At 35.8% G+C, this 25,282-nt stretch overlaps 1 protein-coding gene across 4 annotated transcripts in view; it reads left to right on the forward strand.

The window, feature by feature from the left end:
* MAP3K7 (mitogen-activated protein kinase kinase kinase 7) overlaps positions 1 to 25,282 on the forward strand; it is a 51,284-nt gene that overhangs the window by 14,163 nt on the left and 11,839 nt on the right. Inside the window, exons 4-13 of one of the 4 annotated variants that reach the window (XM_080588519.1) lie at positions 598 to 643; positions 1,494 to 1,632; positions 2,759 to 2,883; positions 6,651 to 6,779; positions 8,965 to 9,095; positions 9,514 to 9,595; positions 10,770 to 10,921; positions 11,591 to 11,750; positions 14,310 to 14,390; positions 21,710 to 21,777. In XM_080588519.1, the coding sequence (XP_080444645.1) occupies positions 598 to 643; positions 1,494 to 1,632; positions 2,759 to 2,883; positions 6,651 to 6,779; positions 8,965 to 9,095; positions 9,514 to 9,595; positions 10,770 to 10,921; positions 11,591 to 11,750; positions 14,310 to 14,390; positions 21,710 to 21,777 (1,113 nt within the window). The remainder of the gene's footprint in view (positions 1 to 597; positions 644 to 1,493; positions 1,633 to 2,758; positions 2,884 to 6,650; positions 6,780 to 8,964; positions 9,096 to 9,513; positions 9,596 to 10,769; positions 10,922 to 11,590; positions 11,751 to 14,309; positions 14,391 to 21,709; positions 21,778 to 25,282) is intronic. The other 3 variants (XM_080588520.1, XM_080588521.1, XM_080588522.1) reach the window with 3 other exon arrangements.

Below are 25,282 nucleotides of genomic sequence, written 5' to 3' on the forward strand. Positions count from 1 at the left end.
CAATGCAAAACTAAAATTTATTAGCAACACATGAATCGTAGCATGTAAATCAGTTCCTGTTCTAATATATGCAGTTTTCAGGATTTGCTCTCTTTATGCCACAGCTGCAAACAGTCCCTCAAATTATGAAAGCAGAAGAGCAAATACTGTGACAGGACAGATATATGCATAACTAATTCTAGTGTGGAATGTATAATTGGTTAAAATAAGGATACATCTTTTTTTTTCTTAGAACTAGCTAATTATTTTGATGTGATATTTAAAACTGTTGAAAGCCACTCTAAAAAAATAGTAAAGGCAAATGAATTACACTTTGAAGACAGCATTTGATTTTCAGGATGGGAGCAGGAGGGAGAAAGTTTCCACTGTAAGTTAGGAAACGAGAATGCACTAAGTATAAAGGTAATTTCTGTTTCTTATACGCAAATGTCTACCATTAACCCTGACTACGTCACAGATAAATTTTCCATTACCTTAGGCGTGGACACATTGCTTTTTTTTTTTTAAAAAGAAAAAAAAAGCTTTCCTTTAAGTTATAAAATCTGTTTTCTGCCCCTATATTTAAACATCCCTATTTTTTGTCCCCTCTTCGCAAAGGTGTGTCTTGTTATGGAGTATGCTGAAGGAGGTTCTCTGTACAATGGTGAGTATCATTTCAATATGATGTCTTACTGGAGCTGAAGTACTGGTGTTAGTGAAAATATTACCTAGAATATAAAGTTGTTTCATACATATGTCTTAACAGATTTTTAAAGGGAAAACGTGCTTCTAAAAACTACTTTTCAGTCTGTCAGTGTGTTTTTGATAACAGTTTGTTATTGTTTGTACGAGTCATTGAAGGTTTTCCATTGGGAAACTTCATCTGAAAAGGATTCTCCCTTGTAAATTCCCTATGTAGTTGTTTAACATAGATTTTAGCAGGGATAGCCCAGAACAGGCAACATCTTTCATATTCATAGAATCATTGAATGGCTTGGGTTGGGAGGGACCATGAAGATACTAGTCAAGTTCCTACCCCCCTGCTGTGGGCAGGGACACCTTCCACCAGATCAGGCTGTCCAGGGCCCCATCCAGCCAGGCCTTGAACACCTGCAGAGCTGGGACATCCGCAGGTTCTCTGGGCAACCTGTTCCAGTGCCTTCCCACCTTCTGAGTGAAGAATTTCCTCCCAACATCTAATATAAATCTCCTCTCTCTTAGTTTAAAGCCATTACCCTTGTGCTAGCATTAACTGCCCAAGTAAAAAGTAAAATATTGTTACTGGGTGTTAGAATTCTAACATAAAATATTATGAAAGACATGCTAAAACTTAGACATTATTTTGACATTTCCATAAATTAAAATATCCTTTTGCAAGCTGTTAAAGCTTCAGTGATGAAATATTGTTAATTACTTAGATGCCATACAGCTTTCTGATTGGTATGTTGTTAACCCTATTGTATCTGTTGTAATATGCAATAAAGTTCTTTTTAGTTTGTGCCTTTGTTTTGCAGTGCTACATGGTGCTGAACCTCTGCCTCATTATACTGCTGCACATGCAATGAGTTGGTGTTTACAGTGTTCCCAGGGAGTGGCGTATCTCCACAGTATGAAACCAAAGGCTCTAATTCACAGAGACCTGAAACCACCAAAGTAGGTTTATGGCTTATATTTCTTTATTTTTTTCTTAAAATTTGAGTAGAAAATCATTTCTGATAATCTCATTGTATATGACACACATGCCTTTAATTGATACTAAATGTATTGGATGTACTGTATTCTAAATGAAGGCTGTGCCTTTGAAACTGCAGTTACAGAGGGATGGTGCATGGTTCAGGAAACAAACTAATCACTTGCTTTCAGTTAAACTGAAACTGGAAAAACATCCTGCTCCTGCCTTTCCTCAAAGAAGAGGATTTTGATAGGGACAGGTCTCCTATTCAAAGTCATTTAAAATGTCACAGTTTTACAGTGGGTTGTGCTGTTCACTAAGAGAACATTAGGTGGGGGATTGCTTGATTGGTTGATTTTAATACTGTATTTAATCTGATATCATCATACATAATCTGTCGTGATCATCCTTCTCTATCCCCTTCCTCCAGCCCATTTCACTACCCCTAGCCAGAATCTCTCAACATTTTCCACCAAAACAAAAATGAATAGATTTCTATCCAGTCAGTCTTTTGATCTGATTCATCTGACAGCTTCAGATCTGGTTCTACAGGTTCAGTGGAAACAGAGATTTGCAGAATCACTTTTGGTAGTAGCCAGCAGTTTTACCAGATAAAACTGTAATGTGAAGTCACACTTTGAATCTTGAATTCTGTCCTGTATACCCACTTTTGATTTAAAGAGCTGTTAAAATGTAGCTTCAAGTTCTTTCATTTAAATAACTACATTGACTGATATTAATGGGAGTCTTGGTCATCATTCTTATGCCAAAATTGTTAAAGTACTTGTTTTTTACTCTCTGGCATCTGAAAGATTAATTTTGTCAATGTATGCTTAGTGGATTGCTATGCCTAAAGATACATATTTAAAATCTAGCATATAGAAATATGAATAAATTACAATGTGTATTTGGTTATTTAAAAACTATTTTGTATGCTCAGATTAGGCACAAGTGACTTTACTTATTTCTCAAATTATAAAACGAGAGCATTGAGAAGCACAGCCTTAGATATTCAACTGTATTAGAATGATAGCCATCGGGATAAAAATTCAGTGTTTTATTACCAGACTATTTCATCCTACAATTTTTTTTTTTTTCCCTTGACAGTTTGCTCTTGGTAGCTGGGGGGACAGTTCTAAAAATCTGTGATTTTGGTACAGCCTGTGATATTCAAACACACATGACCAACAATAAGGGAAGTGCTGCATGGATGGCACCTGAAGTTTTTGAAGGTAACAATAATTATGATGTTGTTATTATGCATTCTTTCTAGGGATGCAACTTTTAATTTATTTGTATAGGAAATAAGAACATCTTTTAATTTATACTTCTATTTCAATCAGCGTATTAAAGTTTGAAACAGCTGAAAGACTCTTGGTAGAAGTCTAACTTTTATTTTAAAATCTTTATGATTGTATACTGCCAAATAATTATGCAGAGTTTCAAAGAGCAGCACCAAACAGACTATCATGTTACCATTAAATAGTTAATCACGTGAATATGTGGGGCCTTTGTTTGTGTCATTTCCAAGGCTTATATAAGGGATACCTTCAGATAGCTGCTGTTTCTTATTTTATAACTACATAAAACATACCCAGAGGGCTGTTTCGCCAGGATTGTGCTGTTTCTGAGATTCATAAGTAATTTCAAACTCTTCTGACATTTAAATATGCTGTCATTACTTTCATTCCCTATTCTGATCAGCTTTTATCTTTAGAATTTGCCTGTTAGTGTCTCTAAATTGAACATAATTGCCTTCATTTTCAACCCTCCACTTTATTGTAACTACATCTTTGTCTGGTTTTCTTCATGTTTCTTTCCTAGTTTTGCTCGTCTCTAGAGGTTTGATGTACTTCCTCTTGCCTGCATGCTTGTTATTAACAGTTAATTTAGTTAAGTAAGAAAGTAAGCTATTTCTTAAGCTGGAGAAGACAGATGACAGTTGATAATTAGATAGGTATAATTGTTTTATGATTATTAGAGAAGTAATACAGTCATCGTTAGATTGCAAATTAAACACATTTTACCCAGTCAATACCTTAAATTATTGTGATTAGCGCAGAGGGGTCTGGAGGTGTCATTTTCCTGTTTTAGGAAGCAGATGTCCTGTTTTGCTACGTTTTGCAAGTGCCTCTGGTGCAGTGGTTTCCCAATTTGTGGATCCAAATGGCTTCTTTTCTTTTACTGTCCTTGTTCTAGAGAGAAGCAGCAAATTATACATGTCAACAGTTAGCAGTTTTCAAAGGTGCTCCCTTCTGAGCACCACCTTTGGAGCTTTTGTTTTGAAGGTACCTTATTCTTCCTGATGTTACTCAGAGGACCCACCTAAAGGTGATTCTGTTTCACTTTGGTGCCTAAAAATTTTCCACTATATCACTTTATATCAGGGAACCTACAGTATTTCTTTAACTCTAGCTAGAAATGCTTCATTTCTTAACACTAGTTTATTATTAAATTAAATTATATACATTAGAGATGTTTATTCTTTTATAAGTAATCAACTGCACTATCAGTGTTAAAGCTAGATTTTTTTGAGTGGAAAAAAATAATCTAAAACAGATTTTGAAATAAATACATTGTAGTAGGGATTTACAGTGCTTATCCTAATTCCCGTTATATGAATGCAACAAGGCAGAACAAAGAAATCTTGTATTGCAGATTTATTGCTGGATGGCAGCAAAAGCCTTCAGTTTACATTTGGCTTTATGTACTTTTTTTTTCTGAAAGCTTTTACTGATAATGCCACAACCCTTCATACAAGTATATGTAAAAAGGAAAGACAAAGGAATCTAGTAATTTCTGTGTTGCAGCATATCAAATTACTCTTGAGGCAGCGATTAAGCAGTACTAAAATTATGTCAAAATCATTAAGCTTGTTTGCATATACTACTGCATCAGAAATCAGCAAAATAAACACTGATATTATTTTAGTGTTGTTTTAGTACTGAGTTTTAGATGAGAAATATAAAGGCACAAGAAGTATCTCTTGTAGATGTCAGTGATCATTGAAGTAATGCTCTAATATTATGATTTTTCCCCCAGTTTTAAGGATTAGGGCACCTGGACCCTTATAACAGATCAAACAGTCTAAATGAAAATAATGTCATCTAGATCAGGATAAAGTGAAACAGAGCAAGTACTCCAATCTCTGCACTCCCTTCACTCCCTTTACAAGAAACTGTTTTAAAATGCTTTGGGATAATTGGATACATTGAGGAATGATGGTATGCATCTGTTATCCTACCTGGCTCTGTTATGTAATGAAACACTGTAGATTGTTCTCTCTCTATGATACTGGTTTTGGACTATCACTTCAGAATTAGTTCTCAGCCACAGAATAAAATTTCTGCGTTTAAACAGGAGAATAGCATTACGTCCCTGTCGTGGGCTGTCTGTCTCCCACTGTGTGCCACATGGGATCTTCACTCCTTCATTGGGACCAAGCAACTTTTTTCTGCTTTAGAAGGCTGTCTCCACTGAAAAGTGACTTCATCTGATCTTCGGATCTGTCCAACAAGGAGCTTGAAAGTTGTCCCTTTCTTCTTGCCATGCAGAGGTCTTGACTACAAAGGAGAGAGGGAGTGAGCTCCTTAGTGCTTTGCTCCACACAGCAGTATTAAAGCTCTTGCTGGGCCCCCATCTTGCCATTGCTAGGGAGAATGACTAGCAAAAACAGAGTGCCTAAGACAGGGTTGAATGTGTAGATAGATGGAAGTGCTGTGGCTGCACAGGTACAAAGACTGCCATTGTTAACAGCTGCCTTTTGAAAAAAAAAAAAGCTGACTGATGAAGCTAATGTTGTTATTCCCCTTCAGTAACTTTTAAATTAATTTGCCACTTTCAGCTACTTTGATACAGGTATAAAGGCTTTCAGAGATACCAAGTTCTTGTGAGTCTTGTGAAATCAGTAGCTGTGAGAAGTTCAAATTAGTTGTGCTGCTTAGAGAGGACTTCTGGTTACATGGCTGCAGCCTGTTCATTCTGTTTCATTCCCAGACTGGTCAGTCTGCAAGAACTGATCTGAGAGCATGCTGCTTTCCTTGCACAGTTTGTCAGAGGTCTGCAGACCAGAGGAGGATGGCTCATAGGTAGTGTAGAGCCTGTTGCAACTGGGTGTTACAAAATAGGTATCCACAGGAGACTAGAATTCATTAATTCTGCTGCTTATGAAATGATTTGTTTCAGTGATGCTTTCTGATTATGTATTAACAACAACAACAAAAATTCTTGGCCATTCAATGCCAGTTTTGATCCTTGCTTGAAGACATGAGAAAATCCCTATCACTTGTATTTATGCATGTACTATCACATCCTTAATCATTCACATTTGTTTTATTTGTATGAGGTAGGGTTACAGTCTTCCTTTGTAGCCTATGAACATTCGTATTTGTTATTCTATATGAACTGTATGTCTTCTGCACTTATAACAGGAAGCTAAGAAATATTCAACTTGTGATCAAAACTTAATTTAAATAATGACATGACAAAAAGAGTAAAAATAATAAACAGGGAGGATAAGATTGTGAAAAACTGGGGAATCTGCTGATTTGTTCATATGGTAACATTGGTTCTGCTAAAGATGTTTAGTTAAGAGCGATGGATATGGCAGATATTTTTATTGGCTGACATGACTAATGTGGAAGAAGCAAGTTCAACAGCAATACTTATAATAATCAGTTAAGTTCTAAATTCAAGAGATCTTTGAAATTTAACAAATTGCATATGATATTATATAACAAAACTGACACATTTTATAATTTCGGGGTGAAAAGGACTGATTTCAAGAGAGGCATTCTTAATGATCAGTCATATGCTTTCAGTCTTAAGTTAGCAGCTTAAGCAGTTCTAAACAGCTTTAGATTTATTTTTTTTTTCCTCAGGAAAGCAAATATGAGGTAAAAAAAAAAAAAGCATATAGGGCTGTTTTTCATCTGAAATTGTACTTATTTTTAGTGTGCTCTATATAAAAGAGACAGATTATATTGCTGATTTCTTTCAGGTAGCAATTACAGTGAAAAATGTGACGTTTTCAGTTGGGGTATTATTCTCTGGGAGGTAATCACCCGTAGGAAACCTTTTGATGAGATTGGTGGTCCAGCTTTCCGCATAATGTGGGCAGTTCACAATGGTGAGTTGAAAATTTTTATCTGCATTTGAAGTTGTATATTTGACCTATAAATTTGCTAAACATTCTTAAGTATGCAGATTTAAATTATTAGTTTTTCAGTTTTATATTTCATTAAGCAAGCACTTTTGTCGTAAAGATTCAATATTAAGACACTGGTGTTTTTGTATCAGTTCTGTTTTTTGTGTTATTTGGCTGCTGCAATGTTTGCATTGAAGTGTGGTGTCCCTCAGGGGTCTGTCTTGGGACAGGTACTGTTTAATATCTTGATCAGTGACATAGACAACAGGATCAGGTGCACCCTCAGCAAGTTTGCAGATGACACCAAACTAAGTGGTGCAGTTGATACAACAGAAGGAAGAGATGCCATCCAAAGGAACCTGGACAGGCTAGAAAAGTGGGCCCACATGAACTTAATGAGGTTCAACAAGTCCAAGTGCAAGGTGCTGCACCTGGGTCGAGACAATCCCAGACATGAGGACAGACTGGGAAGAGAACTCATTCAGAGCAGCCCTGCAGAGAAGGAGTTGGGAGTTCTGGTGGACAAAAAGATTGACATGAGCCAGCAGTGCATGCTTGAGGCCCAGAAGGCCAACTGCATCCTGGGCTGCATCAACAGAGGAGTGGCCAGCAGGTGAAGGGAGTTGATTGTGCCCCTCTGCTCTGCCCTGGTGAGGCCTCACTTGGAGTACTGCGTCCAGGTCTGGGGCCCCCAGCACAAGAAGGACGTGGAGCTGTTAGAGAGGGTCCAGAAGAAGGCCATGAAGATGATCAGAGGGCTGGAGTACCTCTCATAAGAAGAAAGGCTGAGAGAGCTGGGGATGCTCCTAGAATATCCTGAGTTGGAAGCGATCCACAAGGATCACTGGATCCAACTGGCTCTGCACAGGACCACCCAAAAATCAGACTATGTGTCTGAGAGCATTGTCCAAATGTTTCTTGAACTCCAGCAGGCATGGTGCCGTGACCTAGGGAGCCTGTTCCGGTGCCTGTCCACCCTCTCAGTGAAGAACCTTTTCCTAATATTGAGACAATAATGTTCCTAATAATTTTCAGCCTGGAGAAGAAAAGGCTCCAGGGAGACCTCATTGCAGCCTTTCAGTACTTAAAGGGGGCTTACAAAAAAGATGGAAAGCGACTTTTTACATGGATAGTGATAGTACAAGGGGGAATGGTTTTAAACTAAAAGAGGGGAGATTTAGATTAGGTGTTGGGAGGAAATTGTTTGCTCAGAGGGTGGTGAGGCACTGGCACAGGTTGCCCAGAAAAGCCGTGGATGCCCCATCCCGGGAAGTCTTCAAGACCAGGTTGGATGGGGCCTTGGCCAACCTGATCTAGTGGGTGGTATCCCTGCCCATGGCAGGGGGTTGGAACTAGGTGATCTTCAGGGCCCCTTCCAACCAAAGCCATTCTATGATTTCCTGCTACGTAAAATTACAAATGAAATAATGAACAAACAAGGGAGAAAAGCTATGGCTAATATATCTTTAAATACTGACTGCTTTCTTTGCAAAATGTCGCTACATCTCATGTGTTAAACACAACTGGATGTCTATTAATTGTACTTGCTGAAAAGTAAAAAGGGTAGAAATTGGAACCAAAACCAGATGAATAGATTATATTTTACTTCAAGTGTAGTATATAATTGAAAATGTGCAGAGTCCGTGGAAAAAGTCATCCAAAATTGATGCTTCTGTCAAACTTATTAATGCTTACTAATTTTTCAGGAAGTTCTTATGAGCAAAAGCAGCCTTAAAAGTACTTTATTTATTTATTTGTTTGTTTGTTGCGAGTTCAGCATTAAAAATCAAACGCTTCCTAGCTTGGACTAGAGCTTTACTCGTCAGAAAGCTGTAATATATTCATGTGTCATTTTAATTACCACTGCAATACATTGTATTTGGTCAGTCAGTGAATTTATTCAAACCACTATTGAAGGAAAAGTTTCATTTTATTTCTTGTTTGTATGTACCTGTAACTTGTATGTGGTGCAAACAATTGAACTTTTGTTGTCAGTTCTTTGTTTGAAAGACAGAAAAATCAAGTACAGGCCAGTTCCATCAGACTACAACTAACTATACATTTTCTTCTATTTATTTAGCAAAATATCAGACAGAGGTTATTCACTGTCAGTCTTCTTACAGTCTGCTTAACAAATTAATTGTTGTTTTTCTAATTTCAATTATAGGTACTCGGCCACCACTGATCAAAAACTTACCTAAACCAATTGAGAGTTTAATGACCCGTTGTTGGTCCAAGGATCCCTCACAACGACCTTCCATGGAGGAAATTGTTAAAATAATGACACACTTGATGCGGGTATAACACTTACTTTAGTATCTTAATCATTTCTTAACCTGTTAGGTTTGGAAGTTGAATTACAACAGGTATGCCTTTTAACTCACTTTAAAGGCAGGCTCATGTTTTCTCTCTCCTTCTCTTTTTGATTAAAAAGAAAAATTATTGTGGTAAAAGAAAAAGAGAGTTATTTCTTTCCTTATGGGAGGTGTATAGTATTGCATTCATAACAAATATGTGGAAATTAATAACAGGAGTCATAGATGTATTTTAATGTATTACTTAAAATAATTGGATTTACTTCTATATAAACACTTGTAATTGTGTATAATATATGATTTGTTATATTTATGAATTATTTCATGAACTACTAATTGAATTATTTTAAAGCAATTTTAATCGCTTTTTATTATTATTAAAATACTGCTTTTTTTCACAGTACTTTCCAGGAGCTGATGAACCTCTGCAGTATCCTTGCCAGTATTCAGATGAAGGCCAAAGCAACTCTGCCACTAGTACAGGTACAGTTGTATAAATAAAAGAAAGCACCGTAAAGTGATACAGATGGATTATAAAGCACACTTCTATGTTGATTTTGAAATTAAAGTAGGAAAGGTAACCTTTCCAAAATCTTAAGTGTTGGCAGGAATCCATTTTTTTGTTAAGACTTTGTTAAGACATCATATTTATATTGTTCTCAGACAAATAGTTTTGCTGAAGCATACAGGTTGTCTTACTGGAAAACAAGCATATAATAAAAGCTAGCTCAGAACGTCCAACTTTAAGGTCTCCTTTTTGTTCCCATGAAGATTGCTAGCAATTGACACTTCCAGTCATGTGTAATGTGTAGGAGCTGACATCTTTAAATTTTTGACTGTTCTTGAAAGCTGTACCTGCTCTCAGTTATGATCTCTACAGTTTAAATTTGTAGTTGTTTTATGTTCAGCTGCAGTAAGTACAGAAGTTTAAATGAAGCACAAGGAAATCACTAGAAAGGGGAGCAAAACAAAATGTAAGCTGGGCTTTCAAGTAGTCCTTGCCCCAGAGAAATCCTTTTGCTAGTAGACAATAAGATTGTTCAGTCCTCTGATTTTATAGAATACAGTTTTCCCACTTCAGTAGTTAGTAATCTAAAGTGTCTTCACCTTTTGCTGCTTGATTTGTTTTTTTTCCCATCTCCAAATTGCTGTTATTTTGAACGAAGTTTCATTGGCTACTTTGCAACTCAGTGACCTGCAAATTACATTACAAAATCTTTTCAGCCATAGCATTTTACTGACTTTATCTTGTGTTCTCCACCCTTCAGCACATGATTTTAAGATATGATTTATTACCTTACACTACAAAGAAATATTGCTTGTTATTTTTCAGGTATTTGTGCTCCTCTGTAGTAAATGATGGACCTTTTCAATAGTTGTGAATGATGTTGCTGGTTGTGTTGTTAATTTACCATCTACTCTAATTTCAGAACAAGCTAAAGACTGACCTCAAATATCATTGTAGTACTTAGTTGTATGTTCTTTCCTCCACCCACTCCATTTTACTTTATTATTATTTGTGGATCTGTTGCAGTCTTGCATTTTGTTAAAAGCTTTCAAAAGAGTTGCTCTACGGCAAAGTTAAGCTGCTGAGAATGTTTGAAGAAATGCACGTTAGCATTTTTAATGTAAATTTGACCTTATTACTGATTTCTAGGTTCATTCATGGACATCACTTCTACAAACACAAGCAACAAGAGTGATGCTAACATGGAACCAGGTGACTTCCAAGGAGCTTCTACCAATGACACTATTAAACGTTTAGAATCAAAATTGGCACAGCAAATGAAAAATACAGCCAAGCAGCCGGTAAGCAAACGTCTCCAGTTTTGAGCCATAATAGAAGTGGACAAAGATGGACAAAAGTGTTGCAACTGCTATAAAGCATTAGTCTTTTTAAGCTTTTAAAGCTATAAAGTCTTTTCTTTCAAGTATAGTACAGTATTGGAGTCAGTTACTTACAGGAAAAGAGCATGAAAGGGGATGGAAAAATACTGAATGATTCCAAAAATATGAACTGGAAGGCCCTAATAAGGTATCTCCTATGAAATCCAAAAACAGTTCATTTAAGGGGATTCATTAGGTTAAAAAATATGTATATTTGCATATCATTGTCTGAAGTTAGAACCAGAAGTTTAGTGTGACATCTATGTGAATTTTGAAAACACTATTTTATTTCAAGTAGGATGGAAAAAAACAATATTATCTTGTGACAATACTGTCCTAATTCTCCTCAATTTGAATGCAACTAAAGTTAATTATTTTGAAAGTTGCAAGATGCAAGATATTTGGTTCTTAAATGACATTTTTGTGTTTTTAACGTTTTCTAAAATTTTCTAAATTTTTGACTTGTTTTTAAAATCTGTTATAGAAAATATCTATGTTATAGAAATTATTTTACCCTACATACTGAGCATATCAAGGAAGGGCTTCTGCAGAATTTTTTTCTTTCTCTTTAAAATGTAACTATTGAAACAGGGTGAACCTGGCCGTTTGAGTTTACCCCCATCTCGTGGGAGCAGTGTGGAGAGCTTGTCAGATGTTCGTGGGCGACCACAGTCAGCCCTTGTCTCAGGAGAAGCGAAAAGGATGAGTGCTGACATGTCTGAAATAGAAGCAAGAATACCTTCTACCACAGGTAAAATTATGTTTGGGAGACAGAGTAAGGAATTGGTAAGAAGAAAATAAGTAGGATTTTTTTTAAGACAATCTTAGAGAAGGTTAATAAAATTAGCCATATGAAAATACTTTAACTTTTCATGTAGTCTTTATTGTCCTTTATTAGTTGTGGGGAAAAGTTACTTCATTCACTGTTGTATATTCAACTGCCAGACAGGTTGAGTACTTTAATTAGGTACTTATAAGGTCAGGGAAGAGATTACTATTGTCGAATTAGACTTTCACCTTTCTAAAATCATTGTGAGACTTCTAAATATCAGTCTAGTTCCAAATGCACAAGCTTTATCCTTTGCATCTGAAATAATGTTTTTCCATCTCGTTCCATCACAATTATTTCTAAAATAACATTTTCTTCAAGGTTATTCCTCTAGTACTTAAAAATGAAGAGGTAGGTTTAAAGTTCAGCATGTTCCCAAATAACTTTTAAAATTCACTTTGACATATCTCAAAAAGATAAACATTTTATTCATCAGATGAACAAAGCATTGGTATCTTTTGTTTCAGAAATAGTAATAAATAGCTTCAGATGCTTTATTTCAGGTAGCTATAAACTGTTGTATCTAAATCCTTGAGTCCTTGAGTGAATTAGAATTTATGCGCAAGTATAAATACTTAGTTTTATGGTGAAAGCAATCTTAGTTCTTCCCAAAAGATTGAGTTAATAAAAATGTGTATACTTGGCAAACACTTTCTTGTCTGTTTTCTTCATCAAGGATATTGTTTGTTAATCTATGCGAGCTTTAAGTTTTTCATATCTGGAACTCTTTATTTAAATCTGTGGTTATATACCATAATCAGACAAAATTACTTTGGTTAGTCCAGAGTTATGTAGTTGATCTAATATTTCTCTACCAATCTGATAATTAATCAAGGAACTGTAAGGAGTAAGGAAATATGCATTATATCCTGATTTCTTTTGCACAACAATGATTTTACTGTTGTTCATTATATTATGATTATTCCAGGATCTTGTTTTATTAAATACTGAAGAGACTCATAGGTTAATATTATCTTGCCCTATATACTTTTTACTTCTATGTTCTTATTTTAAAGCCTTATTCCAAGATTTGTCTTTTGTATTGTCAGTCTTTGACTGAATGATTGTGCAACACTTCTCACCCTGAATATCCCTAAAGGTTTCCTAACACAGACGGCAGCTGTGTACTTACCTGATAATAATAATATGCGTTTTTATTTTAAAATGTCAGGACTCACTTTAGTCACTGACACTCTAAAGTCAATGTAAAGTTTTGACATTAGCGAAGATAACTCTGGCCTTCCTTTTGTGTGAGTTTTTAATTTTCCTGGTTTGTCTTCCTTAAGTACATTGTTTTGAATGGTAACCATTATTTCAGAATATTTTTTTTGTTGTTGTTGTCATTGTGACTGTAAGGTTTCTTCTTGAAACAAAAGAATATATTGAATATAGTAGAGTTTGGGGTGGGTTTTTTATTTGTTTTTCTTTTAATTACTTCATGCAGTAGACTACTAGAAATCGGGTCAAACCCATATGACCATACCTTTTTCAGAAAGAGCTGAAATGGCGTTGTATGATTTTTTTGCTTTGTTTTTTAATCTTGTTAACTCTGTGACAGAAATAATATGTTGTGACTTGGGGAAAAAATTGTGACTGGGTGAGAATTGTGCTGTTGTTGAGAGTAAATAGTCAAGATTTTTTTAATTTTCTTGTTCCATCTATTGCTAGATTAAGTGTTTAGAGTAAATCACATAATACATGCCACTGTTCTACGTTCAGTTTTAGATGAACGTGCTGCAACATTCTGCCTTTGGGAGCTGTATTTAGACTTTTCACTAAATGGAAACTTTATCTGTAGCTACTGAAGCAGTAGAATAATAATTAAGAAAACAAATTTTACTCCAAAGCATAGTATGTTTCTTGAACATCATTCAGAAATGAAAAGGTTTGTAGTGGTATCCAGTTTTCAAAACAAAAAATCTTCACTCAAAGGGCAAAATAACGGAAGGCAGGAATGTTTGTGCAATGTAGTAACAATAAGCATTTTTTTTCAGAGACAGGTTAGGTTTGCTTTAACAGGAGGTGATTCAAAGAAACAGAAGTATCCAACTTTTAATCTTGTTTATAAAATAGCTTATGCCCAGCACTAAAGAGGAAGTGTTACATAAGTTCAGGCAATCAAGAATTTATTCTGAATATACAGGTGATCTGAAATAATTTATTTTGTTCTCTGTTTGGATAATTACATTTGGTTTTCCCTTCTTGTTGCCATGCTGCTTTCTGTGTTTGACTTTTGTGTTGCTAACTATAACTAATTACATGGTGTTGTATTGATGGCTAGTTCTGTGTTTTTGCTTTTTAACAGTTGCTTTACTATGTGTAAGCATGAGTGGAAGGCAATGCAGTTTATTCTGCATGAAATATTTTTGCATGAACTACAGTTTAACAAAGTTTATGAAAAATGCAATATTACAAATTTAATAATTTTGCTGTTGCCATTTTAGTGTTTTGCATGTGTATTGTGTATGTGTATTTTTTCAGCCTATTCCAAGCCTAAACGAGGCCATCGTAAAACTGCTTCATTTGGCAACATTCTGGATGTCCCTGAGATCATCATACCAGGTATCGCAGACCAGGTGAACGGGTCAATTGGTTAAGATGCTGGAATAATGATCAGACTGCTTAAAAAATACTTCTTGCTCCAGCTGCTCTAGGACAGACCTAGAAATAGCCCAACATGGGTTTTTTTAATGCCTCTGTAAAGAGGAGCATGATCTTTTTAGTACTAACTTCTATCAGTGAAGGTTTTGATCTTCTAGTCTAACTTACATTTGCTAATAAAGAACTTTGTACTTTTATGATCCTGATGTTAGATTCTCATTATAGAACAAAACTAGGCAGAACTTTATTACAGTACATCATTTGGCAAAGACGGACATCAGTTGAAAAATTACTGTCTGGATAATTATATTGCCCTGATCTTTGTAGTGTTTGAGCAACCGTTTTAATCTAATCAAATATTAGTAGAGCAAAAGACTTAAACACACTATGTACAGAACTTCAAATCTGTGTAATGCATGTGATTAAACAAGATTAAAGCTTAATCTGTGGAATTTTTACATTTGACTACAGTTTTCCAGAGCTAAAATGTGTTTGCATGAGGTATTTCTGTTGTGTTTAAAATAAACTAAAATTAATAAGACAAGCTTCTGACAGGAAGAGGATCAGGATAATCCTCACCATAGCTGGTAATTTCTGTTGGTACCTTAATGAATAATTCTAATCTATCTCAAATTTACATTGAGTTAGAAATATATCTTTTACATTCCCATCTTTTATTTTTTCCAGTCCAAGTGGTTCATTTTATACTTCTTAAAGCCTAAAAATAATTACAATCAATCCCAAACTGTGACAGGTATACCCTTAGTGGTATGCAAGCCATTTCAAAGTGATTTGTCAGGAGTTGCAAGTAATAGTATCTATTGCTAATCGAGAGTTCCACTAAAACCTGTGGACCCCTACTCTAAATTTTTGTCATCTGAGGAGGTTTCCATATAAATGTTGGGGGGGGGGGGGGGGGGGGTATTTTAAAGTTGAGTGCAGAAGATATAGTTCTGCACAAAAGTTTCAAATAGTTTTATTGAAGCTTACGTGAAAAATAAAGAATGTCAAAATGTAGCTTCCAAGGAAAAATAGCACAGTCAGTGAAAATAAAAGCTATTCAGCACTGAGGCTAACAAATCACCTAGTAAGTTTACTAGGTTTCCACTGTAATTTTCAGACAATCCTGGCCTTCTGCGGCATAAAAGAAATCTTGAGAACATGGAAGGAGAAAGTGAAGCAATATTCTGAAAGGATCTGTCAAGTTTCACGGTGTCAATAAGTGATGGGAGCTCAGCAAACATGCTCTAAAAGTTTACAGGGCACCTGTCGTCTGCATGTACTGTCTGTCTGCAGCAGCACATAAGGCTTCAAAAAAAAACTTTGAAACTTTTAGAGAAGAATAATTAAAAGGTCAGTGAAAACATATCATATGGCTTTCCCAAAATAGATTGTTCCAAACATATCAGATACCTTTTTGAGGTTTTGCTTATTTAGGAAAAGGAAGTCATTTAGATGCCCTTCACCTGGACTATTTTAGTTGAACTTGGCAAGATGGGAATTCTAACATAAATTTGGAATAGATACAAGAGAAATAGCAACCTGTAGAAATGAAAGAAGGTATAGGATTGGAGCAAGCATAGGAATGAATTTTCTCAAAGTTCACTCTTAAGGCATTCAATAAGCCCTAAATGAGCAATGAAGTGTTAACAGCGAATTTTGTTATCAAGAGTGACTAATAATAAATAGGAGGATTCGAGTATCACATAGGATGAATTGTGTTGTGACTGGGGGGCAGATGGGGACACAGAACTAGGGTAAAATTCAGGGTCATACACTGCGTTTGAAACAATGCTTACAGTTCCTTTTGAGAGGTATATTTCCAAGAGAGACTAAAAAGCACTAATTCTATTTTACAGGCCCTTGTTGAGGTCTGATCTCTGAGGAATTCAACGTAGTATACTGGGCAGCCAGAATAGTGTGTTGAGCTATAAAAGAAACGTGAACTCTGAAATAATAGCAAGAAAAGCTACTTGGATCGTATGAAAAGTATGAAGAAGAAAGTGGAAAAGCACGGCTGTTCTAGCCCACAGAATGAAAGCCGAGAAATGCGTAATTTATTTCCTGTAGACAGATCTGCAGCTAAAGACTGGGAAGAGAGCAGCGTTTAAGCTAGAAGACACAGTACTGGCACTAAGAAAAAAGGTGTAAATATGCAAATAAGTCTGGGCTGTGTAATAAAAGATGTCTCTTAGTCAGAACAGCTTCCCAGGAAGAATTGCAGGGCCAGGAAAAAAAAGAACATGTCCCTAGTATTAAAGCAGAGCTTAATTGTTACGTGACATGAAAATGACCAGCTTCCTAATAAACTAACTATATTTGTCTGTATCCTCAAAGCGGTTTCTCAAAAGCATGTTGCTCTATTTTTTCTTATTAAGACAACATATAGTGGCCTATTTCTCACCTCATTCCTTTCCTTACTCTTTCACTTTCAGTACGTGGCTATCAGTCCTAGCCTCTTAGCACACTTCTCCCCTTCCAGTCGTACTTCCAAGCTCTCCAAACTGGCACCTCTGTCTGGATCCCACCCCATTATGTTCCTTAGCACTTCTGCCACGTACCCAGCTCGTCCGACCTTCCCTGGGCACGTCTGTCTGTGGGAAGAGTGAGTGCTGACACTGTCCGTGCTGCTGCCTGAGCTTCTGCTGAGCAGCTGCTTCCCGCAGAGGGGAGGGCACCAGGCAGGCAGGCATGTTACCGTGAGTCAGCTGCTTTGGGGCTGGGCTATTTTAGAAGCATGAGTACTACATCTGCTGTTGTTGGGGTTTTTTCGTAATGGGTTTTGCCTTGGCTGATTTTCGTCCATGAACCAAGTATGCTTGGTTCAACCAAGTATTGCATCCATGAACCTTGGTATGCTACCAAGGTTATAAAATACAAATTTTTATCAGTTGAGGGCAACATGTTTGCAGAAGGGGAAATTTTTAATATGCATTTGCTCTTGTTTCTAAATACTTTCGAGTAAGTATAAACAGAAATTACTTTGATTCAAGATTCTATTTTTGTTACTAGTTTACAAAACTTAAAAACTGAAAAATGGGTCAGCGAGTTCCAATTTAGTGTGACAGCTTGGCAAATGAATTTTCAGTGGTGGTAGACTGTAGCCAGATAGCCAGGTAAAGTATCCTTTTCTTTCCCTTTATTGTATATGTAATACGTAGTATAGTACAGATAATATGCAACAGTATTTTTATATTTTTTTAATTATTTTTCATATGTATATGTGAGAAATAAAAACCCTAGTAAGTACAAAAGGCTTAAATAGCTATGTGTGTAAAAGAAAAAAGATATATAGTTTTAACCTGATCAAGAAAAATAATCAGAATGCCTTTTGGATACAAACCAGTCAAGCAGTATCTTTACTTTAAAGTATTCCTTTAGTATAAAGTATATACTTTAAAGTATGCCTTTTCTTCACTGGCAGTGTTAAACAGCTCGTGCATACAGCATGAATGCATTTGGCTTTTTAATTTTGTCATCTAAAATTGTACCACAGCATTAAAATATTTTTATAGCATTGGCACTGCATAAACGATTACTCAGGATAGACACATTTTGTTGAATATCTTTAGAATAGGAATCATAGAAATCATAGATGCTTTAATCTGTAATTTCTACATCTACCTCAAAGCCTGTATAAGCCAGAAATCCTGCCCTTGTCTCCCCAGATCACTTAATTCTTCTGGAATCCAAATCAAAGTTTTAACTTCTTTAAACTGTCTTCTAACGCTATTGAATTCTGATCATCCTGTACTGTAAGGGAGGTTTGGTTCTTGTAGGAAGGCTCTTGAGAGTACGGTGTATGAATAAGGTTGGGAGAACATGATCAAGGAGGAACCGAGAGAAGGATCCCCGAGGACAAAATTGAAAAAGAAGGGAGCAGGAGCAGAAGAGGGAGTCTGAATGAGAAAACAGGAGAGATGAAAGAAGAGGGAGTGTGTGTTTGTACTTGGCTGCAGATATACAAACAAAATACTGTTGCCTTAAAGAGAAGAGAACAAGCAGCATGTATGTTTGTGAAAGTGTAAAAGGAGACAGCAAGTATCTGCTATAGGGCAGGGAGAAGAGTGTGTAGCTGCTTTGGATATTTGAGGGATGATCAAAAGCCTTAGCAGGAAACTGTAACTGGTTTCGCTAGAGCATGTGGAGCAGCTCATGCTGGAAATTTTCTGTATGTTTTGAATTATATTTTAGAAAACAAACAACAGTATGTGAATTTTTTTTTTTTGAGGCCAAGTATATTGGTGAGGAGAGATTAATGAGAATTCTGAGGCAGGTAGGAGGCAGTAAGATGATGGAAGAGAAGATGGTGTGAAGTGAAAATGAGACGAGGAAGGTGAAATAGAGGAAAGGAGGGAGGAGCTGGAGGAAGAAATGGGAAAATGGAGACAAAGCAAAGGAAATGAGAAGAGAATGTATACTTTACCAGTGCAAATCTTTTGTTGTGAACAAATTTTAAATTACTGTTTGTATGAAATGTTTTGTGGCATGAAACTAATTTGAGAATGTAGTGATTGCTTTATTTTCTCTTGATTTTGTTGACTACTTGGTAATTCAGCAATTAATGCTGCTTTCCTCTGAGCATCATTTTGCTCTTTCCTCTTCTCTGTTCTTACTCCCCTCGTTTTTTTCACTTTCATTTTGCCCTTTTAGTTGATATATCCGTATGTTATTAGACAGAATGTAACTCGGATATTCCAATAATTGTAGCTCTCATCTGCAAGCTATGCATATTAAGAAAACCTGAAAGCGTAAGTCCCCAGGTACTGTTTGGAACTTCTAGAACTATGTTACAGTAATCACTTGAACCATGAATGCCATATGAGTTTATGGGTCTATTTCTCTTTCGGTGCAATTAATTAAATTAAGGTCTTTCAACATTTCAGGTGGTGATGAGGCATTCAGAGCTTTTTCACTAAAGCTCTCAAAACAGATGTGTAATTGAGTGCTCATTGATTTCTAGTCTTACAGTCCTGTAAACTGTTAAAATACTGACATGGTACATCATATTAACTTCTGCACACTTACGAAATAGTTTTTATAATGAGGAAAAATTAGGAGTTTGAAATGAATTTAGAGGTAAAAACATGATTAAAATTGAGAAAGGAAGGCATAGAAAAGTAGGAGTAATAATTTCAAATAAAAACTACATGTTACATAGTGTACTTTTCAACTGAATTTATCTTGAATCTGGAGCAATAAGTATTTGTTGATTTGTAGTCTATTTCTGCTTTGTCTAAGCTATTTGCCAGATGTCTGCAGTAGTTACACTAATTAAAATGGCATTGCCTAGTAGAGCTTGCTCTTCCCTCATGCTACTAACTTGGAGATATTTCATTTAAAGGTATTCATTTATTGCAACACAGTAGTTTTGGCCCCTCCCCATCCCAAAGCATTTTCTTTTCTTTCACCCCACCCTGATTATTTTAACTTTTTGGCAGCCATGTTCTAATGTTTCAGCAACACATGTGCCGGGTTCTTTAAATTCACAAATGTTGCTAATCTGAAATGAGAATTTCAGATATTTTTGCAAGCTTATTTCAGCTGAGCTAATTTTAGAACAGTGTTGTTGAATGAAACGTGCACATAATTTTGTGTCAGTCATGGGTGGATCATCCGTATCTTGAGTATTGAGATCAGCTGTGCCAGCCAGATGAAGTATCTACAGTACATAATTCTATTAAATGTATAAACATGTTTCTAAATGGTCAGCTAGTGGAAAAAAGTTCACTACAAATGAACAAGTTCAAAAATTTGACATAGATTTGTCATTCACTTCATCCCTAGTATCTTCATGGAAAAGTATTAAACATAATAGTAATTGATGCTTAGGTAAGTATATACATTCTTTGAATTTCAGAAGCAAAAGATCAACACCTCAAAAAAGTTGCAATTAAAATTCATTTGTAGTCAGGGTAAAGAACATACTCCTTTTCTGGAATCTTTCTTGATATTTCGAATATGCTTGTTTCTCATAGTATTTCCTAGAAATTTTATATTCTAAAATGTTATGACAAATTGGTGAAGTGACACTGACAATATGGTATGGCTGCTTTGTGGTAATGTGTTCGTACATGCGATAGTACCTATATTTAAGTTATTAACAATGATTTATGAATTAAGTTGATACCTTAAAAGTATTGATTCATATTGCATAGATAGTCTTACATTTTTGTTGTAACTATTGCGAATCAAAACACTTAAGATAGGCTGTGAAGTAATACTGAAATTATGTTGAATAAATATCTAAAAGGTTTAAAAAAAAATAGGTGCCTGTTACAGGACTTTGAGTGAATTGGGCTGACTGCAGAGTGCGTGGTTGATGGGTTAGGGGCTGCCGCTGCTGTAGTACATGTTTGAGATGCTACCCTCTAGTAGAAAAGTTACGTAATGCAGATCTAAGACCAAGAATTTTGAGCATTGTCAGCTGTTACTCAGGACGTTTTGGTGTTTCCTTTTGGACAGCTGACCTGCTCTCAAGAGACAATATAAACAATCACAGTAATAAAAATCAAAGTAGTTAGGGAGATTCCGTTGCATAATCTCTTTTATTTTTAAGGAGACTTTGTTTCCTGGAAATGCCTTTGATTGAGTGTCAGTGTTAAAATTTAAACTGTTTTATGTAGCTGTCACAAGTAGATAATTGCTAACAGGTGGAAGGAGAAGAGGAAAAGATTACAGCATTGTGCTCAGGAGGTTGATAGCAAGATGTGATTTAGCTGAACAGTCCCCTTTTCACACTTTTCAGAGCATGAGAATAGGGCATAGTTTCCTTTATCTGAAGGAGAGAGAGAGCTTTCACTTTGCCCAGAAGGAAGCACCTTTGCTTCTTGGTTTTAGCAAGGGAACCAAAACACAGGCAGAAGTCCTTGCTATGTTACTTGAGCATACCAAAGAGCAACAGGTTAAAGCTGGCAGCGTGTTATCTTCGCAGTCTAGCTTTTAGAAATCCCCATAACGTAACGCACTCGAAATAGATGTCGTCATCAGCTCCTGCCCCGAGTCCTGAGCCTGTTCAAATACATGTGACAGAAGATGGTGGAGTGGAGTGCAGCAGCAATTCATGTGGTAGGAGTGGTTATTGTATTGGGGGATACTTTTTGTTGACAGGCCAGCATGTTTTGAGTTAAAATTCTGCAGCTGTCTCTCTCTCCCCCTCTCTCCCTTTCTCTCTGTGGATTTGTACAAATTCCAAGCTCCTCTGCAACAGTCGCACCCTTCTTATTTTGTTCTGAATAGATTTCACTGTTTTGTTTTTGTTTTGTTTTGTTTTTTCCCAGCAGGAAACGGACAGCAGAGGCGCAGATCCATTCAAGATCTTACTGTTGCTGGAACAGAGTCCAGTCAGGTAATGTCTCTCATCTCCTCTTTATCTTTCAGTGAAGTTGATGCTGTATCTGTATAGAGAAACTGGTTTGGAAATCTCTACCTTTGATACTTCTGTAGAAATCATGTGGAAGCTTGAATGCAGTGACATTTATTGCATTTAAACCCGATACCACGAGGATAATCTATGAATGAGCTCTAGATGACTAGTGATTTCTATATAGCTTATACAGTATTTATCATTTTTATGTACAAATAGTTTGTGTGTACTACTCAATTTGGCTCAGGGCAGGTGTTACGCAGGAAAGCCCTTACCTCTTTCTGTGTAGAAAACAATTGAAATAACTACTTATGATTGCCTGAAGCAGTTATACATACATTAGACTCACTTCTTGCATAAAAATAAAAAAAAATGCACATTAATATTATAAGCATATTTATTATTGAATCTCTGAGCCCCAAACAGTAACTTAGAGTAGTATCTTTCCATTTCTTGTGAAAGTTTTATATGAAGGTGTTATCACAAAGTTATGTTACAAAAAAATAAAACTATCTCAATAAGACATTTTATAATTTCATATCTGGTATTGTAAGTGCCATGGTAACAGACAGTGTTATACTATATATAACTGAAAATATACCAGGAACATCTTAAATGAGAAAAGTACGGCTGATGCTTCATTCAGATGTGTTTATTTTGTGTTTATTTTGTGTTTTAATTGCTACCTTGTCTGTTTCAGTAATTCAGAAAGGATACTTCATCACTAGTGTGAATTAGCAATTTTGAGGTTCCTATTATTGTTTGTATGTTGGGAAAATGGGAGCTTAGCATGTTCATCATGTTAATCAAGTTTCCATATTAAACAACATACTGCAGTAATCTAAAATGGGTGGTAACTTTAGGGGTGATCAACTTTAAGAGCGATCAACATTTGATCTTTCTTTAATTCCATAGAGTGTGAAAGCCACAGAAACCTCATAAATAGATATTATAAAAAATAACAGATATTATTAGTAGAATTTACTGCTAATTTACTAAGATAGAATTTACATCTATTAGAAAATAATAGAATGACTGTTAAATACATTTTAATATCTTCAGAGAAGGCAGGTGTTTTAGAAAGAAATGAATCTGCAAAATTTAGTAAAGAAATTGATTAGCCTATTTGGTTAACAGTAGAACAAAAATTATGGAAGACTTGGGGGAAAAAATGAAGAAATGGTGCAACATTTATACCAAATTGAACTGATTTGGTGTATGAATGTTTTTAATTATATTTTTTATTTAAGGTTCTTCATTCTGTTCATTTTAATGAGTAGTTAATATTTGAAAATATAGAATTTCCAGTTTACTTCAAATATTAGTAGCTTTTTGAAAACCTTTCTTTGAAAGCTATTCTACTGCTTGTGTAGATGTTCTAGCTAAATTGTCCTTGTGGCCAGGAGGGTACAAAAAAGTTTTGTTTACCTCCCCAGTTTCTGATGAGGGTCTGTAGAAGTACCAGAATCACATTTTGCTTTCTTCCTTCTGATAGCATATATATATTGGAAATGTAAATGGAAGAATTAAAATTACCTTCTTTTATCTTGCACATTTTGGAAAGGTTATGATAAGACATGGAAAACATAACATTTTAACAGGCACGAAAAATGCACTTCGGAAGAAATTTATTTATATGGACAGTGCATAATAAATTTTCACACACAACCTTTTTCTGGTGTGAGAAGAGAAGCACTGGTTTCAGCAGCCTTTTCTAACTTTTTATATATGTAGATACACATATTAAAATTCAATTGGGAAACAATTAAGAAAGCAAGCACAACGTAGTTAGAGGAGAAGACCTAAAAGTATTCTTTTTAGGATTCTATAGCTTTGGACTTCACTGCCTTGAATTCTTACTAAAATCTTGAACTGGTATGTGTATAAGCAGTCTACAAGCCAAAGCAGAAAACACATCTGTAACTAGTGTAGCTCTGGGCAGTTTATAGTATCTCCCCATATGCACCATACCATATATAGGTTATCCTTTCTAACATGAAAATCCCTTTCCCCCTCCCTCTCTTCATTGCAAACATCCTTCTTCCCTGCATTCCATTCTCTCTTACACCCACCCTTTGGCGTAGCCTTCACTGAGCTGCCACCGCACTGTGTGCTTCCACGCCCGCACCCAGTCCTTTTAAGCCCTTGTCCTGCTCAAAATTTTGCTGTGGTACTGCTTTTTTATTATGACGATGATTTAAAACCATTTGACTGATACACTGTAAGGCTGATGAGAAATCTTCTTACTAAATGTGGTGTTTTTGTTTTTTTCTTGAAATTGCCAACATGTCAGTAGAAAATGATTCTCTGATGTTTTCTGCTTTGTTTATATTGGGAAGGTTTTTCCAACTTGGAATGGATTTTCTGTTAAGGTGGAAGAAAACACTGTACTTAATAACAAATGTACCAAAGTTTCTGGTGCTTGCCTGACAAGGGTAGACCAAGACTCCCTGCCTAGCTTCTGGTCTGTTCTCATCCAACCTTCTTGTATGTTTTATGATTGTTCTTTCTGTGTAGTGCTAGAAGAATTCTTTGTGTGTTTTGTATGGTGATGAATACTTTTTTTTGTGTGTTTGTGTGTGTGTGTGTTCAGAGATTTAGGATGTTTTCCAGTAATGGTCTTACTGACGCTATCAAAATTAACAGACAGTAATAATGCTTTGCAGTTGATTTTAGTATTCAGCTTACACTTTTACATTGAGAGCTTAGGTAGGAAAATACACAACACCAAAGGTTTAGTATAATTATAGTAAAGTTCTAGTTGGACCAGCCGTTGGAAGGGCTCGCTGTTGAGATCACGTCTATAAAGCCCTGTTCTTCACAGAACTTGATGAAAGTCTTGTGCTCTAGTACTTGCTGACCTTAGACTCGACTCCAAGTGACATGAGCAGTGCTGGTGTGATCTTCTTACAGTCTGATGTCCATTCCCATTTGTTTCTATACATGTATTGGGATGGTCCACTCATGTTTGCATGTAATCGTTTTTTTTCTCCACTGACTTGATTCCTCTGCCTTTCCATTTGCCTGTACATGCACTTTAAAAACCCCTTAGGACTATGCGGTGTCTGACCATTACCAGTACTGCTCTTGCCTAAACATCTTTGTAACACAAATAGATGTGCAGACTCTGAACTGCAGCCATAAAAAGCTTTGCGAGGCTAGATTGAACACAACGAATCTGCTATTTATACAGGATTGAGTCTCCATTGCAAAATTTGGCATTTTACACAGGTAGATTTAGGAACTTATTTGACATAATCGTTAAAGAACTGCATATTGCAATAAGATATCAGTAAGACATCCTTGTCTATATATTTTTATGGGGTCATATTGGTATATATCATCCTTTACAATGCCATCATAATATCAGAAATATTTCTTTTAAATGTGTTTTTTTTTTTTTTTTAACTGTCACTGGGCCTCTCTACTTTCAGTTTACTTTGAAGTGGAAAAAATTAATGTGTTAAAGAAAAGTGTGTACTATATT

The sequence above is a fragment of the Anser brachyrhynchus genome (assembly GCF_964034855.1).
Source record: "Anser brachyrhynchus genome assembly, chromosome: 3".
Taxonomy (NCBI): Eukaryota; Metazoa; Chordata; class Aves; order Anseriformes; family Anatidae; genus Anser; species Anser brachyrhynchus.